This window comes from Trematomus bernacchii, unplaced genomic scaffold, assembly GCF_902827165.1.
Source record: "Trematomus bernacchii unplaced genomic scaffold, fTreBer1.1, whole genome shotgun sequence".
NCBI classification, from domain to species: domain Eukaryota; kingdom Metazoa; phylum Chordata; class Actinopteri; order Perciformes; family Nototheniidae; genus Trematomus; species Trematomus bernacchii.
Window position 1 is genome coordinate 8,010,336 of NW_022987727.1, and position 20,133 is coordinate 8,030,468.

The 20,133-nt window shown below is 40.6% G+C and overlaps 1 protein-coding gene across 2 annotated transcripts in view; it reads right to left on the bottom strand.

The window, feature by feature from the left end:
* celsr3 (cadherin, EGF LAG seven-pass G-type receptor 3) overlaps nt 1-20,133 on the bottom strand; it is a 104,173-nt gene that overhangs the window by 45,042 nt on the left and 38,998 nt on the right. For both annotated transcript variants that reach the window (XM_034145037.1, XM_034145038.1), the window contains exons 4-14: nt 17,836-18,058; nt 14,758-14,873; nt 14,019-14,107; nt 13,770-13,784; nt 13,223-13,380; nt 9,858-10,021; nt 6,068-6,193; nt 5,161-5,330; nt 4,240-4,425; nt 2,415-2,525; nt 2,061-2,229 (exon numbers count right to left, since the gene is read on the bottom strand). In XM_034145037.1, the coding sequence (XP_034000928.1) occupies nt 2,061-2,229; nt 2,415-2,525; nt 4,240-4,425; nt 5,161-5,330; nt 6,068-6,193; nt 9,858-10,021; nt 13,223-13,380; nt 13,770-13,784; nt 14,019-14,107; nt 14,758-14,873; nt 17,836-18,058 (1,527 nt within the window). The remainder of the gene's footprint in view (nt 1-2,060; nt 2,230-2,414; nt 2,526-4,239; nt 4,426-5,160; nt 5,331-6,067; nt 6,194-9,857; nt 10,022-13,222; nt 13,381-13,769; nt 13,785-14,018; nt 14,108-14,757; nt 14,874-17,835; nt 18,059-20,133) is intronic.

A 20,133-nucleotide genomic window follows, 5' to 3' on the forward strand; every position in this document is an offset into this window, starting at 1 on the left:
TTGAGGGTATAACCTGATCCCAACTGTGATACATGAATAGTGGCTGTTTATCAAAAAGCTCACCCAAATGTTGGAACATGTTATTATGTATTGACTGGAAATGCAGAATAGCAACTGTATTGAAATATAGCATCTAATGAACAGGCTAACAGCACAGTGCATTTGAAGTTCTCAAACTAGTCCAGATGGTAACAGTACATCTCCAGATATATCTAAGGACAGATCCACGCCGAGATGAGGGTAAAGGCTGGATAGTGGCTGCTCAGATTGATCGACCTAGAGATTAAAAAGTTGTCTGGATACTTTCTCCGTTTCCTTCTATTGCTTTCGTCTTTCAAGTGGTCGCTTTTTCGTTATTTGCTTTCCAATCTGGGATCTTGTCTCTCTTGAATCATTAATATAGATAATCTCTTGTAATCATCTCTGCTTGGTTGGTCTAGTCTGTTTAATCAATACCAGAGAACTGAACTGCAGCTGTTGCTTCAGTAGCTGCTAATAAAGCTTAAATAAACATTACATATCGCTCTTCGTCCTCTTCTTTGCCTTCACACTTCTTTCTCTATTGTGTTTGCATCCGTCATGTTCATTTCCCCTCACTTGTATGGTATGTCTCATTGTGCCTTTCTGCCAGCTGTGTGTGGGTCTATTCCCAGACGTGTCAACAGTGTTTTCAGGCTGTTTGATTTGACTTTCTCTCGACCTCTTTCTTCTCCTTTGTTTTCCTCTTGCCTCAAAACTTTTGGGGTTTATTTTACACTATTTCTGTCACACGCCTTGTTCTCTTCATTAATCATTCAAATGTTCAGTCTCTGTTCTTCTTAGCCTCTTTTTCATCTCTCTGTATTTTCGTTTTCCTCTTTCTCTCACCACTTTTATCTATAGAGTATAATGTGTCCCTCCTCTTATCCTTTTCTTCTCCACTCTTCTTCTTCTCCTCCACATGAATTCTTCCTCATTATGTTCACCTGACTAAGGAGGTTTTGGGAGTTCGCCTGCAGTCAGTCTCTTCCTCCCGGTCTCATGTGGATGAGGCCTCATTATGCGTTCCCAAATATCTGTTTAACCCAGTTAGAGCGCTGGCAGACACCTACGCAGATATGGCAGCGCTGTAATTATTCCCTTTTCCTGTCTCTCTTAGTCTTTTGGCTTCTTTTACAAACGCCTTTAACACATCAATTCTCTCAAATCCATGTCCAAAATGTGTTAAATTAAATATTATAAAACATTAGGAACATTTCCCTGATGCAAAGGATAGCACACATGCAATTTAACGCGCCTGACTGAAGTGCTAAATTGTTCTTGGCTGTGTCGTTTGGCCAGATTATTTAATGTATTAATTGGCGGAGTCAATAAATGATGATAGGCAAGCGATTAATAGACAGCAAGTTGTTCCAAGTCTTAAATTCCATTGTTTTTTTGATAGTAAAAAGATCTGATCAGTCAATAATCCTTAGATAATATAAAAAATGTATATTGCAAATCCTTGCTGTTATCAGAAATTCATTTGAATGAATTAGTAATTTTCCACTAATGAGGTGTTGTTAAACGGCAAATTTGTCAAGGAACAACAAGATTTAAGTCATTTATATATATCAATAATAAAAAATAAATGTCATCTTATTTTACAACTTTCTTAAGTTAAAGTGTTTAAGCTTCGTCTCCTTTTTAAAAACCCTTACTGACATCACAACAACGGCTTGTGACATCATTCACACAGCTGCAACGGCGCTGTCCAAACAGTACAATATCACAAATGAACTGACCAATTGGCATCCTTCCTTCTCTACTGCTTGTATTATTATCCTTTGTATTCACATAAATGAGAAAATCAATTTCATATTTTCATTTGTTAATCGTCAAGGATTCAAGGATGGTACCTTGTCTGCCACAGCAAGGCAAGGCAAGGCAAGTTTATTTATATAGCAGCTTTCAACACAAGGCAATTCAAAGTGCTTTACAAACATGAAAGACATTAAGAGCATTACGAAATAGTGCAGCAGAAACATATGATAAAATGGCATTTTAAAACACACAGCAGCATCATCTCTGTGTTCACTCACCAGGTTCGCAGAGACAGGTGTGACGCTCCCATTGGTCGGTACAGCGGCTGTGGCCGGGGCAAGGAGACGAGACGCAGGGGTTTCCAACATTACAGCCGGTCTCTACTTTCACAGCTCGGGAGGGGCGGGGCAGAGGGGGGGAGTCAGGCCGTACACCCAACCGAACACCCTGTACAAAGAGAGAGAGAGATGTTAAAAAAGAAAATAAATTGGCAGCTTCATTCATTTAATGTTCTAAATCTATCCTAAACTTGTTCCTAAGCACATTTGCATTTATTACAGTTTGTGCCAATATTTCCATCTTTCCCCAGCAATCGTTTCATTAATAGTTATTAGGAATTTCAAATCACCCACCTGTATGCATCCTTTTATCCCGTTCTGAACCTCTCCGGAGCCCAGCACTCCTCCCACATGCAGATGTTTCACCTTCAGACCATGAATCTCATTTCCCACTATCACTGTTCCCTAAGGGGAGAGAGAGAGAGAGAGAGAGAGAGAGAGAGAGAGAGAGAGAGAGAGAGAGAGAGAGAGAGAGAGAGAGAGAGAGAGAGAGAGAGAGAGAGAGAGAGAGATAATGGGACCCATGGAGAGAGGAATGGCAGAGATATTATTAATATTTATGGAAACTGAACACCTGAACAAAAATACACATGGGGCACATTTGAGTATGATTATGCGACAACGTAGAACTCAATTGATATTTTATATGTAAATATCAAGGCAGTCAACACAACCGGTGAAAAATAATCAGTCACAAAGGAAGGAAGTTCCTCAACCAACAAGCTTTGTTTAAACATATGCAATAAAAAATGTATATTGCCAGGTATAAAAAATATATTGGAAGGGACTCTTTTATATTGATATTTACCTCAATATGAGTTAGTAGTCATGTTTAATGAAGCTTATGTCAGTAAAGCGGGGAGGGGGGGGGGGGGGGGCTGCAGGGTAATTGATTGACATCATTAAATAAAAGAAAACAATAACATGCAGTCATTGTGGAGAAGGTCAATACCCGACTGATGACACTGACAGTGTTGTGGAGCAATGCTGACAGGCAACTTAAGCTTGCATCAACCATGGAAATAAATCAATGAGCCCCATGTAGCACCGATTCAGCAGCAGAGGAAGATGGAGGGCGGGATCTGCCTGATTACAGCTGAACACATGCCAAAAACTCTCACAGGGAATGACTGTTTAATTGGCAGTTACAATGCCAATAATGGTGTATTTAAAAACCTTTTCTGCGCCTCAGCGTAAAACTTGATGCACTTTGAAGGATAGCCTGGTGAACTACAATGGAAAGATGAAAGGCTTCACTGGCTGGCAGATCATTTAAGAATCAACACGAAAAACAAAGCATGTCGTTTTTCTTGAAGTAGGATAAATGTGAAAATAACACAGAGTGCTTCATTTTCTGTGTGCAGCATGCTTCTTTTAGATATTTACAAATCGCAAATAAACACATGTACGGGCTCAACAAACATCATCTCGTAAGATTTGATATTAATTCACCAGAAATAAGAAGGATTTCAAGCCCACATTTTTGTGAGTCAAGGGTTATGAACAATGTCAGAAACCATGCTGTGGAAGGATTTCATGCCATGTATCAGATCTAAGTTCACATCAAAGTAATATAATATATAAATGCTTTTGTAATTTGCTCATATCTTCTGAATGATCTCCTCACAGCAGGAAGTGTTTAATATTTCAGATCAGAGGATATTAAAAAGGATTTCTCTTGCCTTTATTCATATTAAAATGATTCATGATAAATGTAACGTATCTACTGACTGAGAAATGTTGTCCACCAGAGTATCTGCAAAACAAATTAATTAGGGCTAGGAAAAAAATCCTATATCTAATTGAACACAGTCAATTAAGGTTGTTTATCTGTTATTGGTGTTGGAAAAAACACCAGAAAATTAATTGTTGAGAGAAATGAAGGCTCTTTGATTTAGTAAAGAAAATATGATAAAAACCTTGTTATTCATTTATATCTGTGCTTGCAGAGAACATCTGACCGCTCATAACTGCATTTGCCATATTTTAATAAATGTGCTTGCTGCCCTAATAAAAAGCAATTCATCCTTTTTTGTAGGAACATTCAATCCGTCCTAAAAAACGTTCCCAAGTTTATTTTCTGATACAAGCTTTCCGAAGTCTGTATCACGTCTTTTACCTGATATAGTCCGAAGTCGAGCCGCAGCGTGGCGACGTATCGCGTCTCGCGGCCGCTGCGGACGTCTCGCAGCTCCAGTTGGACGTCGTGCCACTGGCCATCCGACACCTGAACCTGATCCAACCGCAGACGCACCGGCCTGGCCGACCCACGGGTCACCGAGAACACCAGCTGACCATTTATCACCTGAGGAACACATACACACAAGAGAATGTGAGGAAAGGAATCAAATAACAAGAGACTGAGGCTCGTGTGTGTGTGTGTGTGGGGGAGTGTGAAATTGAAATCTTGGCTGCACCCATAGATGCTGCTAATTCAATACCATTGGATGTAGAAAATTGAATAAATGTACATAATTTACGGATAAAACCTACCTTATTAAAAATAACGTAGGTTTTATTTTAGACACGGTTGTCTTAAGTAGAAGACGATAATGTTGTTTTACACACCGAATAGAACCACAATGACTATGAGACATAAGTATCATCCCCATAATCGACGTGACCGCTGTTAACACATTTAGCAACCCACGCTTCATTTTGTATCGTGCTGCCGGGTGAGATTAGGCTTAAAATGTGCAGCATTGTTTTATGGTATAGCATAATGCTGCCATTTATGTTTTAGTGCGGCTAAAGCTCTCCAAATTTATGCCAATGTTAAAATGGGAAAAAAAACAGGGAGGGGCAGAGGCAGAGCCGGGAATAAGAACCACTAGATAGACTACAGGGAGAGGCACTGAAAATAATCTCTCTTCTTTGGTGTAAGTGTGTGTGTGTGTGTGTGTGTGTGTGTGTGTGTGTGTGGTGTGTGTGTGTGTGTGTGTGTGTGTGTGTGTGTGTGTGTATGTGTGTGTGTGTGTGTGTGTGTGTGCGTGTGCGTGTGCGTGTGCGTGTGTGTGTGTGTGTGTGTGTTCAGGCCCACCTGGAACAGCAGACTGGTGTACTGGCCGGCCTGGGCCTGCAGCAGCGTCCCCTCTCGTGCTCTGGTCCTGAACACCAGGCCCAGGTACCAGGGCGTGGAGATGGTCACGTCGTTCTTCAGGTCCCACCAGAGGGCGCTGTTACCCAGGAAGCGATGGGGGTGTGGCATCACTGAGGGGGAGGGGGGAGGAAAGATAGTGAATAAAAAAGTTCAATATTTTGACCAAGCAAAAATAAATTGTTTGCGTCTAGCAATGATTGCATATATGCCCCGATAATGTTAAGAAGGATTTAAAGTCAAAACAACATGTTGTGTAATGCTAACTTTAATCAGCGGATATTACGTGTTTGTTATACTGACAGGCAAAACATACGTCTTATAACCTTTGAACATTTAGTTTGGAGAAAATATATGGAATAAAAGGGAATCACCAATTGTACCTTGTTATTTCAGTCAGTCAACACCTTAAAGGTTGATACTAACGCATTCAGGAATGCATCCATCCATTGCATTTATACACTCACTTTTCTCACACACTCTAAAGACCTGCAGCTGTGAAAGCTCAGCACTAAATGCAGAAGAAGTACAAGAAGAGTGCTGAAAGAAAATGCTGAATTGAAGAATAAGGCATTAACCTGAATGGATTAATGACATAGCACTTCTGAATCTAAACTACGGAAGTACCAAAGTGTGTAGCAGCTCATTAAAACAGGTTATGTTAACCGAAGTTCATTATTTACTAATTAATGTGTTATTAGTATAATTAGTTCTTACAAATAAAGGCCACTGAAGGTGAGAAAGAAACGGCCAATTATCTCAGTCACTGTCTCATTTGTTGTTACTATTATAACAAAGTGTCACAATAAAGGTTGGCTCTGGATGAAAATAAACTCATGTATCATCTCACCGTGGCTGCAGTCCTTTCCTCCGTACCCGAGCGGACATTCGCAGGAGAAAGTCTCCCAGCTCACATGGCAGGTTCCTCCATTCTGACAGGGGTTGGACTTACAGAAGGGAAGCTTCGCGCTGCAACCTTTAACAAGCAGCAGAGACAGTTTCATCAACAAACAAGTTCACAGAAATCTGTCAGCCTAATGTACTGTATGTGTCACCAAATGCATAAAAAAAGGGTGTGTCGTGATAATAAATCATGGTGTTCACGCCTCAGCTCAGCTCAATTAACAAATGCAGTTACCAATGTGCATAGTTAGGGATGAACTTTAATTGTACGTTATAGGAGGAACTCAATATTAACATTTTCTCTGCAAAAGCTCTGAACTTCTCAATTTCTTTCCTTTTAATAGTGCTTGACTAGAAATATCACAAAGATGGGGTGTCAAACCTTATTTTTTACAATCTTTCATTAATTGTTTATGTTTAGTTTAATTCCAACAACACAATCACATTACTGTGTTAACTAGCAGCCTGGAGAAATACTTAAAGGGTCCATGTCATGCTTTTCCGGTTATCCGGTGTGTTATGAAGGTTTTTATGCATGTAAACGGTGTGCAGAGTCAAAACCCTCAAAGTACACCCTGTAGCGAGTAAAACTCTAACACAGAAAATACCTCCCCAAAACGCCTCGTTGGAGATACGTCACTGCCCATTTGAGTCTTCCATTTAGTTCTGGGTACGGCATGATGTCATGCGGTACCCGGAACGAAATGGACCAATCCCGAAGAGCTATGGCCACACCCAGCGGCGCTGGCCGCACCCTCTGCCAGCCTAACATTTACTGTTGGAAGCTCTGGTTCATTTCACAATCGATCCAGTCATGCCAATGCCAAGGACCTGTTTCCTGAAATGTGAGGAGAAATCTGAGCTGTTTGTCCTACCGACGGAAGAACCACGACGAAGTCAGTGGTTGAAATTTCTTTTTAACACTGTTCCTTCAGAGGTTCGAAGAACGTTACTGTGTGCGCGGAATTTCACAGACGAAAGCTTCCAAAACATTGCCCAGTTTGAGGCCGGATATGCACAGCATTTGAAACTGAAGGACGATGCTATTCCTAGTTTGTTTGGACCGTTTGGAGCAGGGGAAGATTCGGGTACACAACCTGTAAGTTTGCATTGTTATTTGTGTATTTATCAAACAAGGTATCTACCACGACTGTTTAAATGTGTAAACATGTTTCGGACTGCTAAGCCAGTGCTAACTGTGCTAACTAAGTTGCTAGCGTTTCCATATCAACTCTAATATCAGCAGATGGCCTTACATACATGTATCTCATAGCAGGAGAATGTCTGCATTCACACACGAAATACTCATAGACAGTATACTCCAGGTGATTTACCGTACGGTCAGTCGCGAAACGTAATTACATTATAGCTGGCGTTCCGAGCGTGTATGCTACCGAGCTAAACAACAAGGCTACTAAGAGCTAGACATGAGTTTGCTCGGAAAAACATTGTTTTTATGCCAGCTACAATGAATGTAGCAGACTACCCATATAAGATTGCAATTGTAAACATGTGCTTGATAGCCTAATATGAAACACTATCTGTTGTTCATAGTATAGTATAGCATATTGAACAACTGAACAACTAGCAAACGTAGATTAGCATTGTAATCCAGCTGGCAAGCTGACGAACATCAAACAACTAAGTTTATTTCACACTTCCAGCAGAGACAACGGGGAAATCCCATCACTTTGCCCGCTCACAGACCCCCAAAGGATGGCCTAGAGACCTCCAAGGTGTCCCTGAAATGGGGACTCTGTTTATTTCACACTTCCAGCAGAGACAACGGGGAAATCCCCTCTCTTTGCCCGCTCACAGACCCCCAAAGGACGGTACATTACAGTTGTCTTTCCTCCGACGCTGATAGCATGTATAGCTAACGAGGCTAGCTATACATGCTAGCGGGAAACATTATATTTAGAGATGTCCCGATCCGATCACGTGATCGGGGATCGGAGCCGATCACGTGATTTTCAAAAGATCGGAATCGGGAGAAAAAAATCGGGGATCGGGAATTCTTTTTTTTTTTTTTTTTTTTTTTTATAAAATATTTTTATTATTTTATTGAATGTTACAAAACAAAAATTACCATGTTCACGTCTTAAAGTCATCCTGAGGCCTTAGTTTTGGTTTAAAATTACACAACATAACGTATGTGTTGCTTCTTTTGGGCTTGTTTTCATAGACCTGGTTGCTTATTTCTCTCAAATCTGGCAACAGAGTGGGCGCAGTGTCTAATAGTAGCAGTAAGCTAACAAGAGGCTACGTTCAGCTGGTGCCTCGGGAGTCGGGACAGAGAAAATGTCAGGAGTTTGGAAGTACTATAAAATTGAAAGCGAAGGCAGTGTAACAGCCAGATGCAATGTTTGCAAGGCGGAGGTTCCGCGTGGTGGAAAGAACAGAGCTACGTTCAACACGACCAATCTAATACGCCACCTGAGAAAATTATCTGTTATCTTTTTTTTCTCTTAATGCATTGCATAAAGATCGGATCGGGAAAAATCGGTATCGGCAGATTGTCAAAATCAAATGATCGGGAGCAAAAAAAGGTGATCGGGACATCCCTAATTATATTCATGCCAGTTACAATGAATGACCGAACGTAGCAGACTACCCGTATAAGATTGCAATTATAAACACGTTATTGCTAGCCTAATATGAACCACTAGCTTTTGTTCATAGTAGTTTTATTACACTCCATTATAGTTGCCGTACCTCCGAGCTAACGTTCATATCGTGTTTGCTACCAAGGTAAACAAGAAAGCTAGGTTAGCATATTAGCTGGCAAGCTTACTGTGTTGATTAGATAGATGGATTAGATAGATCCACACTCCTACCACAACTACTACTAACGAATCTAAAACAACTAACTTTCTCTAATATTTTGTGATTTGCATTTGATTTCGTCCAGCCAGATCCTGGCGGAAAATACATCACGGGGACGGGACTACCACACCGAGGCCTCGTCCTAAAAAGCCCCGGCTGCGATAAGCAAGATGCCGACAATGGGGAGGAATGGATGATATACCGTGTATATATGTATATTTATGTTCATTTTGTACATTTCTAAAAATAAAGTTTGATGGAAATACTTAGTAGGCCTATCTTTTCTTCCCTGAATTATTTGCTCCTATAACATATCATTCATATATAGCAAATATTTCTCATCAAACAGTAGTAGTTTATTACAGGTAAAAATAACTTACTCTTCTATAACAACAGTTGTAGGTACAGTTTGGTTAGTTAGCGTATAAAATATACGGCTGTACCGACGCCATTATAAGACTGTTGTTCCGCTCGCTGAGAGCGAGCCGAAAAAAGCACTGTTAGACATGGGCGGAGCCTCTCTGGTGGTTGATTAATCAGAACAGAGTGGCTGAGCTGACCAATCGGAGCACACTAGGCTCACAGGGAGGGGGGGGCAAGAGCTCCAATGAGTCGTTTAGTGGAGAGAGTGAATACTGCTGAATACACATGCTTGACAGAGATGCTGTATGCGAAACCAATGTGAGTTTGGAAAATTGCACAGTATAAATCTATTTTAGTATACCTCAACAATGTAATTATGATCAGTGGAAATGGCCATGACATGGGCCCTTTAAACTAATTACAGCTAGAGTATGTGTATGAGACTATGAGTTTTGGGTTTTTTCAAAATAAGGGTAGGATTTTGGGCATAAATGTTTCATTACTGATGTTTTTTTAGGGGGAGGGGTGTATTCTTTCGCAGTGCTGACCTGGGATCGTTCCATTGTTAGCGATGAACCCAGCCAAGTCCAGCGGCTTGCTGTCAATGTGCAGCTCCTTCATGCAGCCGATAAACTCCCTGGATCCAAACGGGAAGTTGTCCGGTACGTTGGGAACTCCGCCCAGAAACAATGGACCAGTCAGATCCAGAGACCTGAGAGAGGAGGGGATAAAGAGGAAGAGGATTCAATAAGGTGGAGCCGAAAGAGGAATAAGAAGGAAAGGATTATCCCTCAAGGATGGAGGAGGGAGGAGAGGGATGAAGGAAGAGAGGGTAGGAAAAGGAAAGCACATGAAAAGAGGGTATGAAACAGGCAGAGGGATTAAACAAACCCGCAGATGAAGTATGTCATCAGAGGTATATTTCAAAAGGAACAAGAATCACTTGATGTTGAGAATAAATGAGATGACAATGATGTTGTTGAGTGTAAAAGTGAAAACAACAGGGGACAAGAGAATGAGATGAGAGGCAGTAAACAAACAGGAGATTAAACATTGGTAACGGGATATATCAGGAAAAATAAGAAAAGGTGGATGACAAGGCAGAGGGGAACAGGGAGACTGAACGGGAAGCGGATGAACAAACAAGAGATTAAGTGTGAGTTACAGCAAATATCAAGGGAGAGCACGCGTAAAGGCAGATGACAAGACCGATGGAAGACGGTGGAGGGGAATGTGAGGAGGAAGAGGCAGGAGAGGGATTGCTTTAGCGGAAAAAAGAAGACAGTTGTGTTGTCGTATTTTTCTTTTCCCTCCCCTCCAATGTGAGGTTTTCCTTTTGAGCTCTGTTTGGCAGCACTAGTCACATGCAGAGCCAATAAATGCCAGTGGATTATGAATTGAAGGAACCCAGAGAGACAAAAGGCGCCTGAGTCGAGCAAAGTAGATATTAAGTGCGAGTTACAGCAAATATGAACAGAGTGCCATTAAAAGAAGATGTGGAGACAGTGATGGGAGGGCAAGCTGTTAACGGTGAAATACAGATGAAACGGAGGAGGAGTGTTGGAGCGTCAGGCTTTGGCCTTCCTCTTTGATCTGTCTTCTCTTGTCTCAGCCTCACTTAGCGCTGACAGAACACAGCCAACGTGATTACAGCTCACAGAGGCGAGGCCACACATCAACGCTACGACAGGCTGCTCTCTGAGTGAACGGGTGAATATGTGTTTGTGTAGACATTTAGTTTGGTAGAAACAACCTATGACTACAGAACTTTGACAAGGTCAGATAGACAGTAGCAGATTTCAAATGTTATTGTTTGTGTCCTACATACATGTAAGAGAATGATTGGGAGACGGAGAGAGAGAGGCTGAGAGTGATGAAAAGGACTGAACATTAATAGCAGGCAGCACACCATCAGAGAGAGACAGACAGACATGAAGGGGTAGAAGAAGTCAAAGTCGGGCTTATTAAAAGCCTCAGGTCCCCATAGATGATCATACAGTCACCTCATCACCCTGATCTGTCCAATAGCAAAAGTCTCTGTCAAAGTTTGAGCAAGAGTTTAACCGATTAGAGACTGCTCAAATGGCATTAAATGGTGTTCATTTTAAACTGTGATCATCTTACAAGGCTTAGACAATACAATAATGAAATGTTATATTCTATCCATGGAAGCGGATCATTTCTAGCTATTGTAAGGACAATGGCCCATCAAGTGAACATAGACACATTTGATCATATCATTCTCTTTGTTCCATTAATTAATTTCACAATAGGAAGTAACTAACATTATACGTGTCATCTTAAGGACCTAGGTACAAAAAAAGCAATCAAAATGGGTAATTGCATGAAGAGCTAAATGTGAGATGAACATAAGGAGTAGGTCTTGAATCAAATTGTGAAGACTCGAAGTCAATGTGTTAATGGCTACAAAGATGCGTGCACATCCTTAATTGTTTGAAAATTGGAAATCTGTAATACAAAAAAATAGTATGCAATGTAAGTTCCAATATTGTATTGTTGTGATTGGGTAAGAAACATACTTCAATTCACTAAATGCTACAGTATAATAAAGATTTTCTCAACAACTTTTGTTCTGGATTACTTGTAGAAAGTGGTGTTGTGTAATTATGGTTTCTTGGGTAAACAGACCAGACTGGGTTACATCTCATGACAATTATGAACATGCCCACTGCCCCCAATGAAGATCTGAGGAGATTTAGTTGAGCTGCAGAATTGATCATTATTTATGTTACTCTCAGCAGGGGTGTGATGAGAGTTTGGAAGAGGTGAGATGCAAAGACTGGCACAGTAAAAGAAACGGTTCACATAACGCAACATCAAACTGTATCGATATGAACAGTATTTTCTCATCCTACATGTCATTGGAAATTAAATCAATATACCTTAAAAGCTCCATATACAGCCTGCACCTAAATCCCTTCAAAGCCAATACTTCCTTATAAAGTAATACTACCATTTACATGTACCACTCAACATTACTTAATACCTGTAATCCAGCAACCTGCAGCTAGCCGCCGTGATGTTCACACACTGAGCAGCTTCATTGGATTTCTACTTAGTGAAAACTGCCTTTGAATATCTGTTAAGCCTCCGATGAGTCACAGATGATGTTTAATGAAAGTTGTCTTTGCAAAGAAGCTGACACACATCGTTTAAATAAATAAAAAACACCAACAGCTCAGGGTTATTGACTATTCAGTGTTTCAGGTGCTGCAAGAGAGTTTTATGGAGCTGAATATTTGTGTTCACTAGGCGTTTGGAGTAATCAATATCTCATAATTGACAGAGATGAGACTTTGGAGTTAATTCCATGATGAAGTCAACATGAAACTGTATAATGATAGCAATGACACGTGACATAGTGTTATATTACATGGCACGTGTCAATGTATTACATTATAACTCTGCCTTTGGTCATATCCTCCAGTTGGTAAGTCATGTTAGAGTTATTGTTCAGTAAGAATTCATGCATGTGATATTTTACACAATAATGTGACTTTCATATTCAATCTTAATCTGCTAACAACTACATTAAACAGGCAGACAGCTAAACGCATTTTACAGATAAAATCACGAGTAGTCTGGTAGTATTATTAGCTTTATATAAATGGAAGGTAAACAGGTAATATGGGCAATTTCACCAATGAAAAGCGCTCTAATCAATATGTTCATATGCAGCTGATCCTGTAGTTTGTTTAAGAAGTTGCTACTACATTGGTTTGTTATACACCCCACAGTGTGTTCATGCTGCAGGTCATATTTGATGTTTTTTCCAAGATACTGTATGTGGGGTGCAGTGCTCTGACTGCAGATGCATTTGCCACCACATTTTAAGACAAAACAGGAAGAAATACATAAGGAAGATGGTGGGCTGAAAAAAAGATGAACTCACTTCTTGTTGCTGGTCTGTTTGCCCTGTGCGGCGCAGCTGTAATTTCCGAGCTGTGTACCGAAGCGAAGCGACAATGCGGTGTCACAGTCGTCCACGCTCACCACGGCAATCTTCTCATCTGACGGACCCTGGGCCTCGCCGCTCATACTGCGCTTGGGCTGAACACAAACAGATGATTGAAAACAGAGTACCGGGAAGCAAAAAACAAGAAACGCCATGACACCAGACAACATGCAAGAAATGAAACAGCATTTGCTAAATCTGGAGGTTTATATCACTGCAGTCAAACACTACACAATAACATCAGATTAGATTCAATATCTACGCTGCTACTGCACATCAGGTTAGAAAGAAAAGGGGAACATTTGAGTTAGTAACACACACTGAGGATGGGTAGGAAAATAATGGAGTAAAATAAGATGGGCAACACATTCACTCTTTACTTACTGTGCGCTGGTGAAATAAAGAAATGCAGAAGGAGGAACAGAAAGAAAAAGAAAAAGAGAGAAGGATGTGTATGTGCACCCTGTCACACACTCATACTCACATAGCGTGTAGCTGGCTGAGGAAATGAAAGAATATGAAGAAAATTAAAGGAGATGTGTGGCGAATATGCATGAGTGGAATGGTTTCAAGCAAACGCCCACATGAAAGTATGCACACACAAACACTTCATCTGGACTCAAAGTGCAGTGCAAATAATCACAAGTAAAACATCAAAGAATAGCTGACAACAGAAACAGAAAATGTTAGATCAGAAATCGAAATGGTGTATGACACACAGATGTAGACGCACCTTGTTGTAGTAGTGGATGTGCACAGTGTGCCAGTTGCCATCGCTCACACCGCCGGGCAGGAAGGGACTCACCTGGGTGGAGGATTCACCTGCAGGAGGACCCAGGGAGTATGTGTCAAAACTTAACTAGGTCATAACGATAATTTAAAGGTACATTACAAATAGATTTTTGAAAATCTAAATGGACTTATTAGTGCTTTGTTTGCATTTGGTTTCATACGAGTACATTAAGCCCTATAAATGATTTTATATGGAAAATAATTGTTCAAATCTTTTATACCCTTCTATTTACCGCTTCAATTGTACAGGTAACAAAACATTTATGCAAAACAACAAAAAGTTGTTGTTGGCAATGGTTAGCAGGCTGAAGCAGCAGGAGAAATATGATGACTTAACTATATGACTGCTATTTAGGCTCTTTACTCATTACATTATTGTGGTTTGCCATTCCTGCAGTGTGGACTTAACCAAAAAGAACACAAATCACACTGAAAGAGTGTGCATTTCTCAAAGTACCACATTTGACTTATCTCACCGAAAATGTTGAGTAAACCCTCCCACCCTCCACATGTTTAGATCAAATCTGTGTCCTTACCCTACTCCTAAAACATAAAGAAATGAGACATACACTTTCAGAGAAAACCCACACATGTCTCTTTCTCTGTGGGAATGTTATAAATAGAGAAATACTAGAGCCCCACAGAAACACAATCACACATAAGGTTATACTGTTTAGTACCTGTGGAGTATTTGAGCACCACTTGTCCCTCTTGGATCTCCAAGGCGATGAAGTCGTGCTTCTCATTGAAGCGTCCGTTATAGAAAAGAAGACCACTGTTCTCCAGGGTGGCAAAACTAGAAAAATATCACAGACATAAACCATTATAAATATAGTGCATGTAATAGGAGTATTTATATTAATGATCGTCCAAAAAACACAGTCAAAATAAATCAAGTATACTGTACGACCCAGTCACATTTTATTTCAACCAGCAATACAAACAACTCCTGTAAGCCTCATCAAAGGTTGAGTATAGAGGCAGGCTGCAGGCCTCCTCTCCCTCCAGCTGCTCAGGAGAGTCATACTTTTTTATAGCAAGGCCGAGGGGACATGGGGAGTCCAAGGCTGCCATGTTAACACACCCTGATCAAAAGAAGATGTTGATACTACAGCACAGATGACACATCTTCCCTCCTGGCAACAAGATGCAGGGAGACTCACACTGCAAAAAGATGCCTTCATCTAGTTGCAACATGTTTCCATAATACCCACTGCAAAAAAATATTCATCCAGTCTTAAAATGTTCTGAAAATAAATGTCTTCCTATATGAACTTATGGCATAAACTGAAGTCCTTTGGGAAAAATCTTTATTGTTAGTATCTCTATTTTCCATCCTTGGCTTTAACATCTACCAGAGATCAATGTGAGAGTAACAATATCTGCATCACTGCAACACAGCAGTGTGGAGAAGAGCACTTCATCAATACTTCTATCACACTTGTATACGCCTGATATCTGAGAATCTCGTCATTGTCTAAAATAAACCCTGGGTTATTTAATAGCTAACATGTGTCCTCTTTACATGCTCTGCTGTAGCTCCAACAGCATTGTGGCATCCTATCTAGTTGTACGAAGATGTCATCTCTTCAAGCCATTAGAAAAAGATGGGAAAAGAAGTGTAACATGAGCTTTGCAGAGTAAATGGAGACTGTGCATGGATTCAGTAAAGCAATAACGTGCATTAAGGCTTATCAGACATGCATTCAAATGTGTATTTCTTCAATTCTCTCAGCTGAGCAGCTACTGACAACTTGAAACATACAGTAGTTGCAGCACCCTCCTACACACGATTTGCATTCATTAGGACATATCGGTAACGTTCGATAAAATCTGAGGCAGAGTTACCGCTACTGAACGTCTCAAGCTGCTTTTGGGTGAAAGATGAAAAAAGGATATTTCTTTACAGTGGAGAAATAAACTGCTGGGGGAGAAAGTGTGTGACATGAATAATGAGTGAGTCCTGTTTGGCCCTGATGTGGAATCCAGGCCAAGGAGTTTAGCCAGCAGCAGACAGGAGACTAAATTAAACACTGACGTGAGGGGAAGAAGACTCCCAGTCAGTGCATCTACTGTACAGTTTAGATCGGACAAAATAGTATAAACTATACCCAGAAAAAATTAGATTAAGATCAACAGCTTAACTGTCTGTCTCATGAAAGCTTTAGAAATGCTCAGCCCTCAGCCAATCACCGCTGATTCTGTCAATTCTTTAAGAAGGTAGCTGAAGACATACCTGTTGGATAAATGTTAATGTAAATTGTATAAAATGTAGTATTTTTCACTTTGTGTTGTGTGCTCAGGTAGTTATATCTATGATTTTCTTCCTATAATTTGAACAGTGCCCTTGTCAAGCACTTTGTGTAATTTGTCTGTGGAAAAAGCTTTATGAATCCATCTCACTTACTTAGTAGAGCAACACACTGAAACTGCTACAATAGGGCAGGGCAGGGCTGAAGTAGAACACAACATCCTTTTAAAAAGACACCCTGATGGTACAGTAGTTGTAGCTGCTCACTTTTCCCACAGTTTGGGAGTTTTAACAAAGCTGCCACCATTACTCCAAGGGGAGAAACGCCTCTTAAATTCTCACAAAGTAAGCTTCTCTTCAACAACGAACCAGCCACATCGCACTTGAATCCTTGACTTACAATCACTGCCAGACTGGTGGTCACAAATCAATGAAACAGATCCTATGTCATGGCTTCACGCACCAGCAATGCACACAAATTAATTTGGCCAGAATACTATGAACAAAAAGTCTCATAGCAACCACTCCATGGTGGCCACACATGCCTAGCAACAACCACATGGGCAACGTCACCTTAGCAACTATCATAAGACGACATCACCCATGGCAACCATCCCATAAGTCCACTCTTAAGGAACACTTTAGATATCCCTTGGACGACCAATCGCATTTCAAGAGGTGAATGAGCAGCAGTGGGAAAGACAAAGACTTGGCCGTCAGGAAGGAGGCGATCACTGACTTCTGCAGAGACATATTGTTTCATCTGCAGTCAAAGAAAGCAAGCTGGGGCTAGGTAATGAACCTGGCAAAGCTTAAAGACATGCAGGTAGAACTGATCTCACTCACGTCTCTACAGGTTGCACTTAATTGTTCATATTCTTGTGATAAAACTTCAGCTGAAATGTTTTTATCTTAAAAGAAAAGGCTAACTACGAGCCTGGTTTCCAGCAACAAAATTGAAAAAAATGTACTGCAACTCAAATTAGTTTTGTTGTCGTGTTTTTTGTAAGTGCGAGATAACTTTCTTGAGAGTTTTGACCCCTTCATAGAGATAGCATCGGGTCACAAGAAACACAGCATTTGACTTTGGAGCCTTTGCTGGAACAGAGAGGTCTGAAACCGGAGCATGCAGGGGTGATAAGATGTAAGATAAGAAGAGAGAGTGGAAAGTAAGAGAGCAGAGGAGATGTTACTGAAAGCAGTACATTGACGGATGAAAGGGGAGAGAGAGGAGAAAACCGCACATCTAACTGGAGAGGAGAGGGAAACCATGAATAATAGGATCGATCTTTGAGATGAAATAAATAGATTAAAGCAAAGAGGGTAGAGAGACTCCGAAAGAGGAAGAGAAATGAGAATCAAAAGGAGTGGTTATGGATCTCTATCTGAGTGCAACTGCACGAGGAGAGATGGAGGCTGATGGAAAAGAAGGAAGGTAGCAAAATCCAAACAAAAATGTCAAAAATATGACAAGACTGAGAAAAGATCAAACGTCTAATCTACTCACGTTAAGGAGATGGACAGGTGGAATCTCTGTCTGAGGCCCCGGAACATGGCGAAGGACTTGGGAGGGAAGGAGCGGGCGGTGACGGTGCAGTACGGACGCTCGTAGCCTCCGGCAGGACACTCGCAGCGGAAACCTCCGCCCGAAAGCTCCCGACACGTCCCTCCATTACGACACAAACCCGGAACACACCTGCCCTGCCGCCGGTCAAACTCACACCGGTCACCTGGGGGTAAAAGATAAAGCATTTTTATTATAAATTCATGACTTATACCTCCGTTCAACCTCCCTGGGAGTTGCAAAAACACTATCACAAAATGAAAGTCAGTGGGAGAAGTCTTATCCATTTATTATCAAAGAATTCACAAATGATATTGATCTAAATTATTTTTATTTTATTCAAGCATCTTTTAGTGTATCAAAATAAAATGATAACTTGTTTTTGTTTAAGGGCAGATTTTCTCTTCAGTATCTTTTTGCCATTTTTGAGCTTTTTTTCAACTGAGACTGCAGGAAATGTATTATCATAAGCTCTGACCCCACTGCACTCACTGGCATGTCCTTCACAACAAACACATGCTGTGTAACCAATCAAACCAGGGCAAACAGACCAGAGTAAACAGAGCTTTACTTCCAATGTAAGTTCAGACCCTAAGGCGTACATGCTACATTTTAATCATCGTTGACCTAAAATATTGTGAGGACTATTATTAATATCATTAGGATGGAAGAATGGAAGGAAGGAATAACTTGAACTTAGTATAGCTCTACACGTCCTGTTGGACCAACAGAGTACGATCTGACTGAGTCTGATACAGGGTATATGCAGGAATCCTCAAGTCAAATGTAATACCTTTTAAGACCCTTTCCATACATTTTAAGACCGCATCGCCACTTTCAGTTTTAACCGGTTACATTGGCGACACTTTACCTCACATTGACTATATACAGTTGTGATTGTCCTTCCTCCTTATCTTCCAACCATTTGGACGCAAACTTGCATTTCCCCATAACGATGTTGTTTACCAACCGGCGTAAACGGACCTTCGCGCGCTATCAAGCAGTGAGCGCACGATGTCCTGTTCAGATGACGTCAAATCCAACGGGATGCCATAAATAAACTACACAGAATCACACTACACACCTACGCAATGATTACATTAAGGCACACTTTAGAATACAACCTCTTTGGACAATTTATATACTTATTGAAAACAATCTACAAAATGTAATACCTTGGAAAATGCCGTTTAATACTTTTTAATAGCCTTAATTTTCGCTAAATTGATTTATCAACTTTTAATACTTTTTAAGACCCCGCGGACACCCTGTGATAACTGCAAACTGTTACTGTACTGTAAGTTAAGGTAGCTTTGAGATTGTTAGTTCATTTAGCTGGATACGGTTGAATGAAATTGCTGCTAAATGAATATAACAACAGAGTTACACCCTGAAAGACCCTGAAGGCAGGGCATACTTATCTACACACAAACAGTAGATACGTTGATTTTGAAGCTATTTTAAAATGGTCATACATTCAGAAATGCAATCACCGTTATTGCTATTGACAGGACCTTGAATACACACAGCATTAAAGCCTTCTGTAGGTTTTGAAGAAAGATACTTGAAATTGCCCCAATCTATGAAGCTGTGGTTGGTTTTTCCATGCGAACGGCTTAAGAGATCGCTGCTGGTTGTATTTCAGGCTTTATATATACAGTCTATGATTTCAGGCAGTGAGCTGCACTCAGCAGACGCTTTAAATGTAAATGACTTGATTAAACTGTGGAAACAGCAGGGAGCTGATTCCTGAGGAGCAGGAGTCAGAGCAACTGTTGTAGACGATCAACCTTACAATCCTTTAAATGAACAAAGAATAGAAGTTATACCAAAAAACAGCTGGACAAATACTCAGTGTACTGTATTTTAAAGTGTATGTCTGCAGCAGAAAGGGGGCAAAAAGTATTTTCCTGCAATCTGCAAATCTGTTGCTTTAGTGTGTGAAAAAAACAACACAAAGAAGAATAAACACTGATTTGGCTGCCAGTCAAACAAGCGCCAGTCTGAAGTGTCTCGAGAGGCAAAAACACCCACACAACCCACACAAACACGGATACACACATATACACAATCACCCACATACAAAGGTGTGTAGGAGTATTTGTTTTTCACTTTTCCTTGAGCATATTTGGACACACACATTGTCTGACATTAAGCATCTGCACAAAAACACACACACCCAGTGCACTCCATATAAACACAGCAGACATGGTTTATAACTAGCCTTCAGACACATGCCTC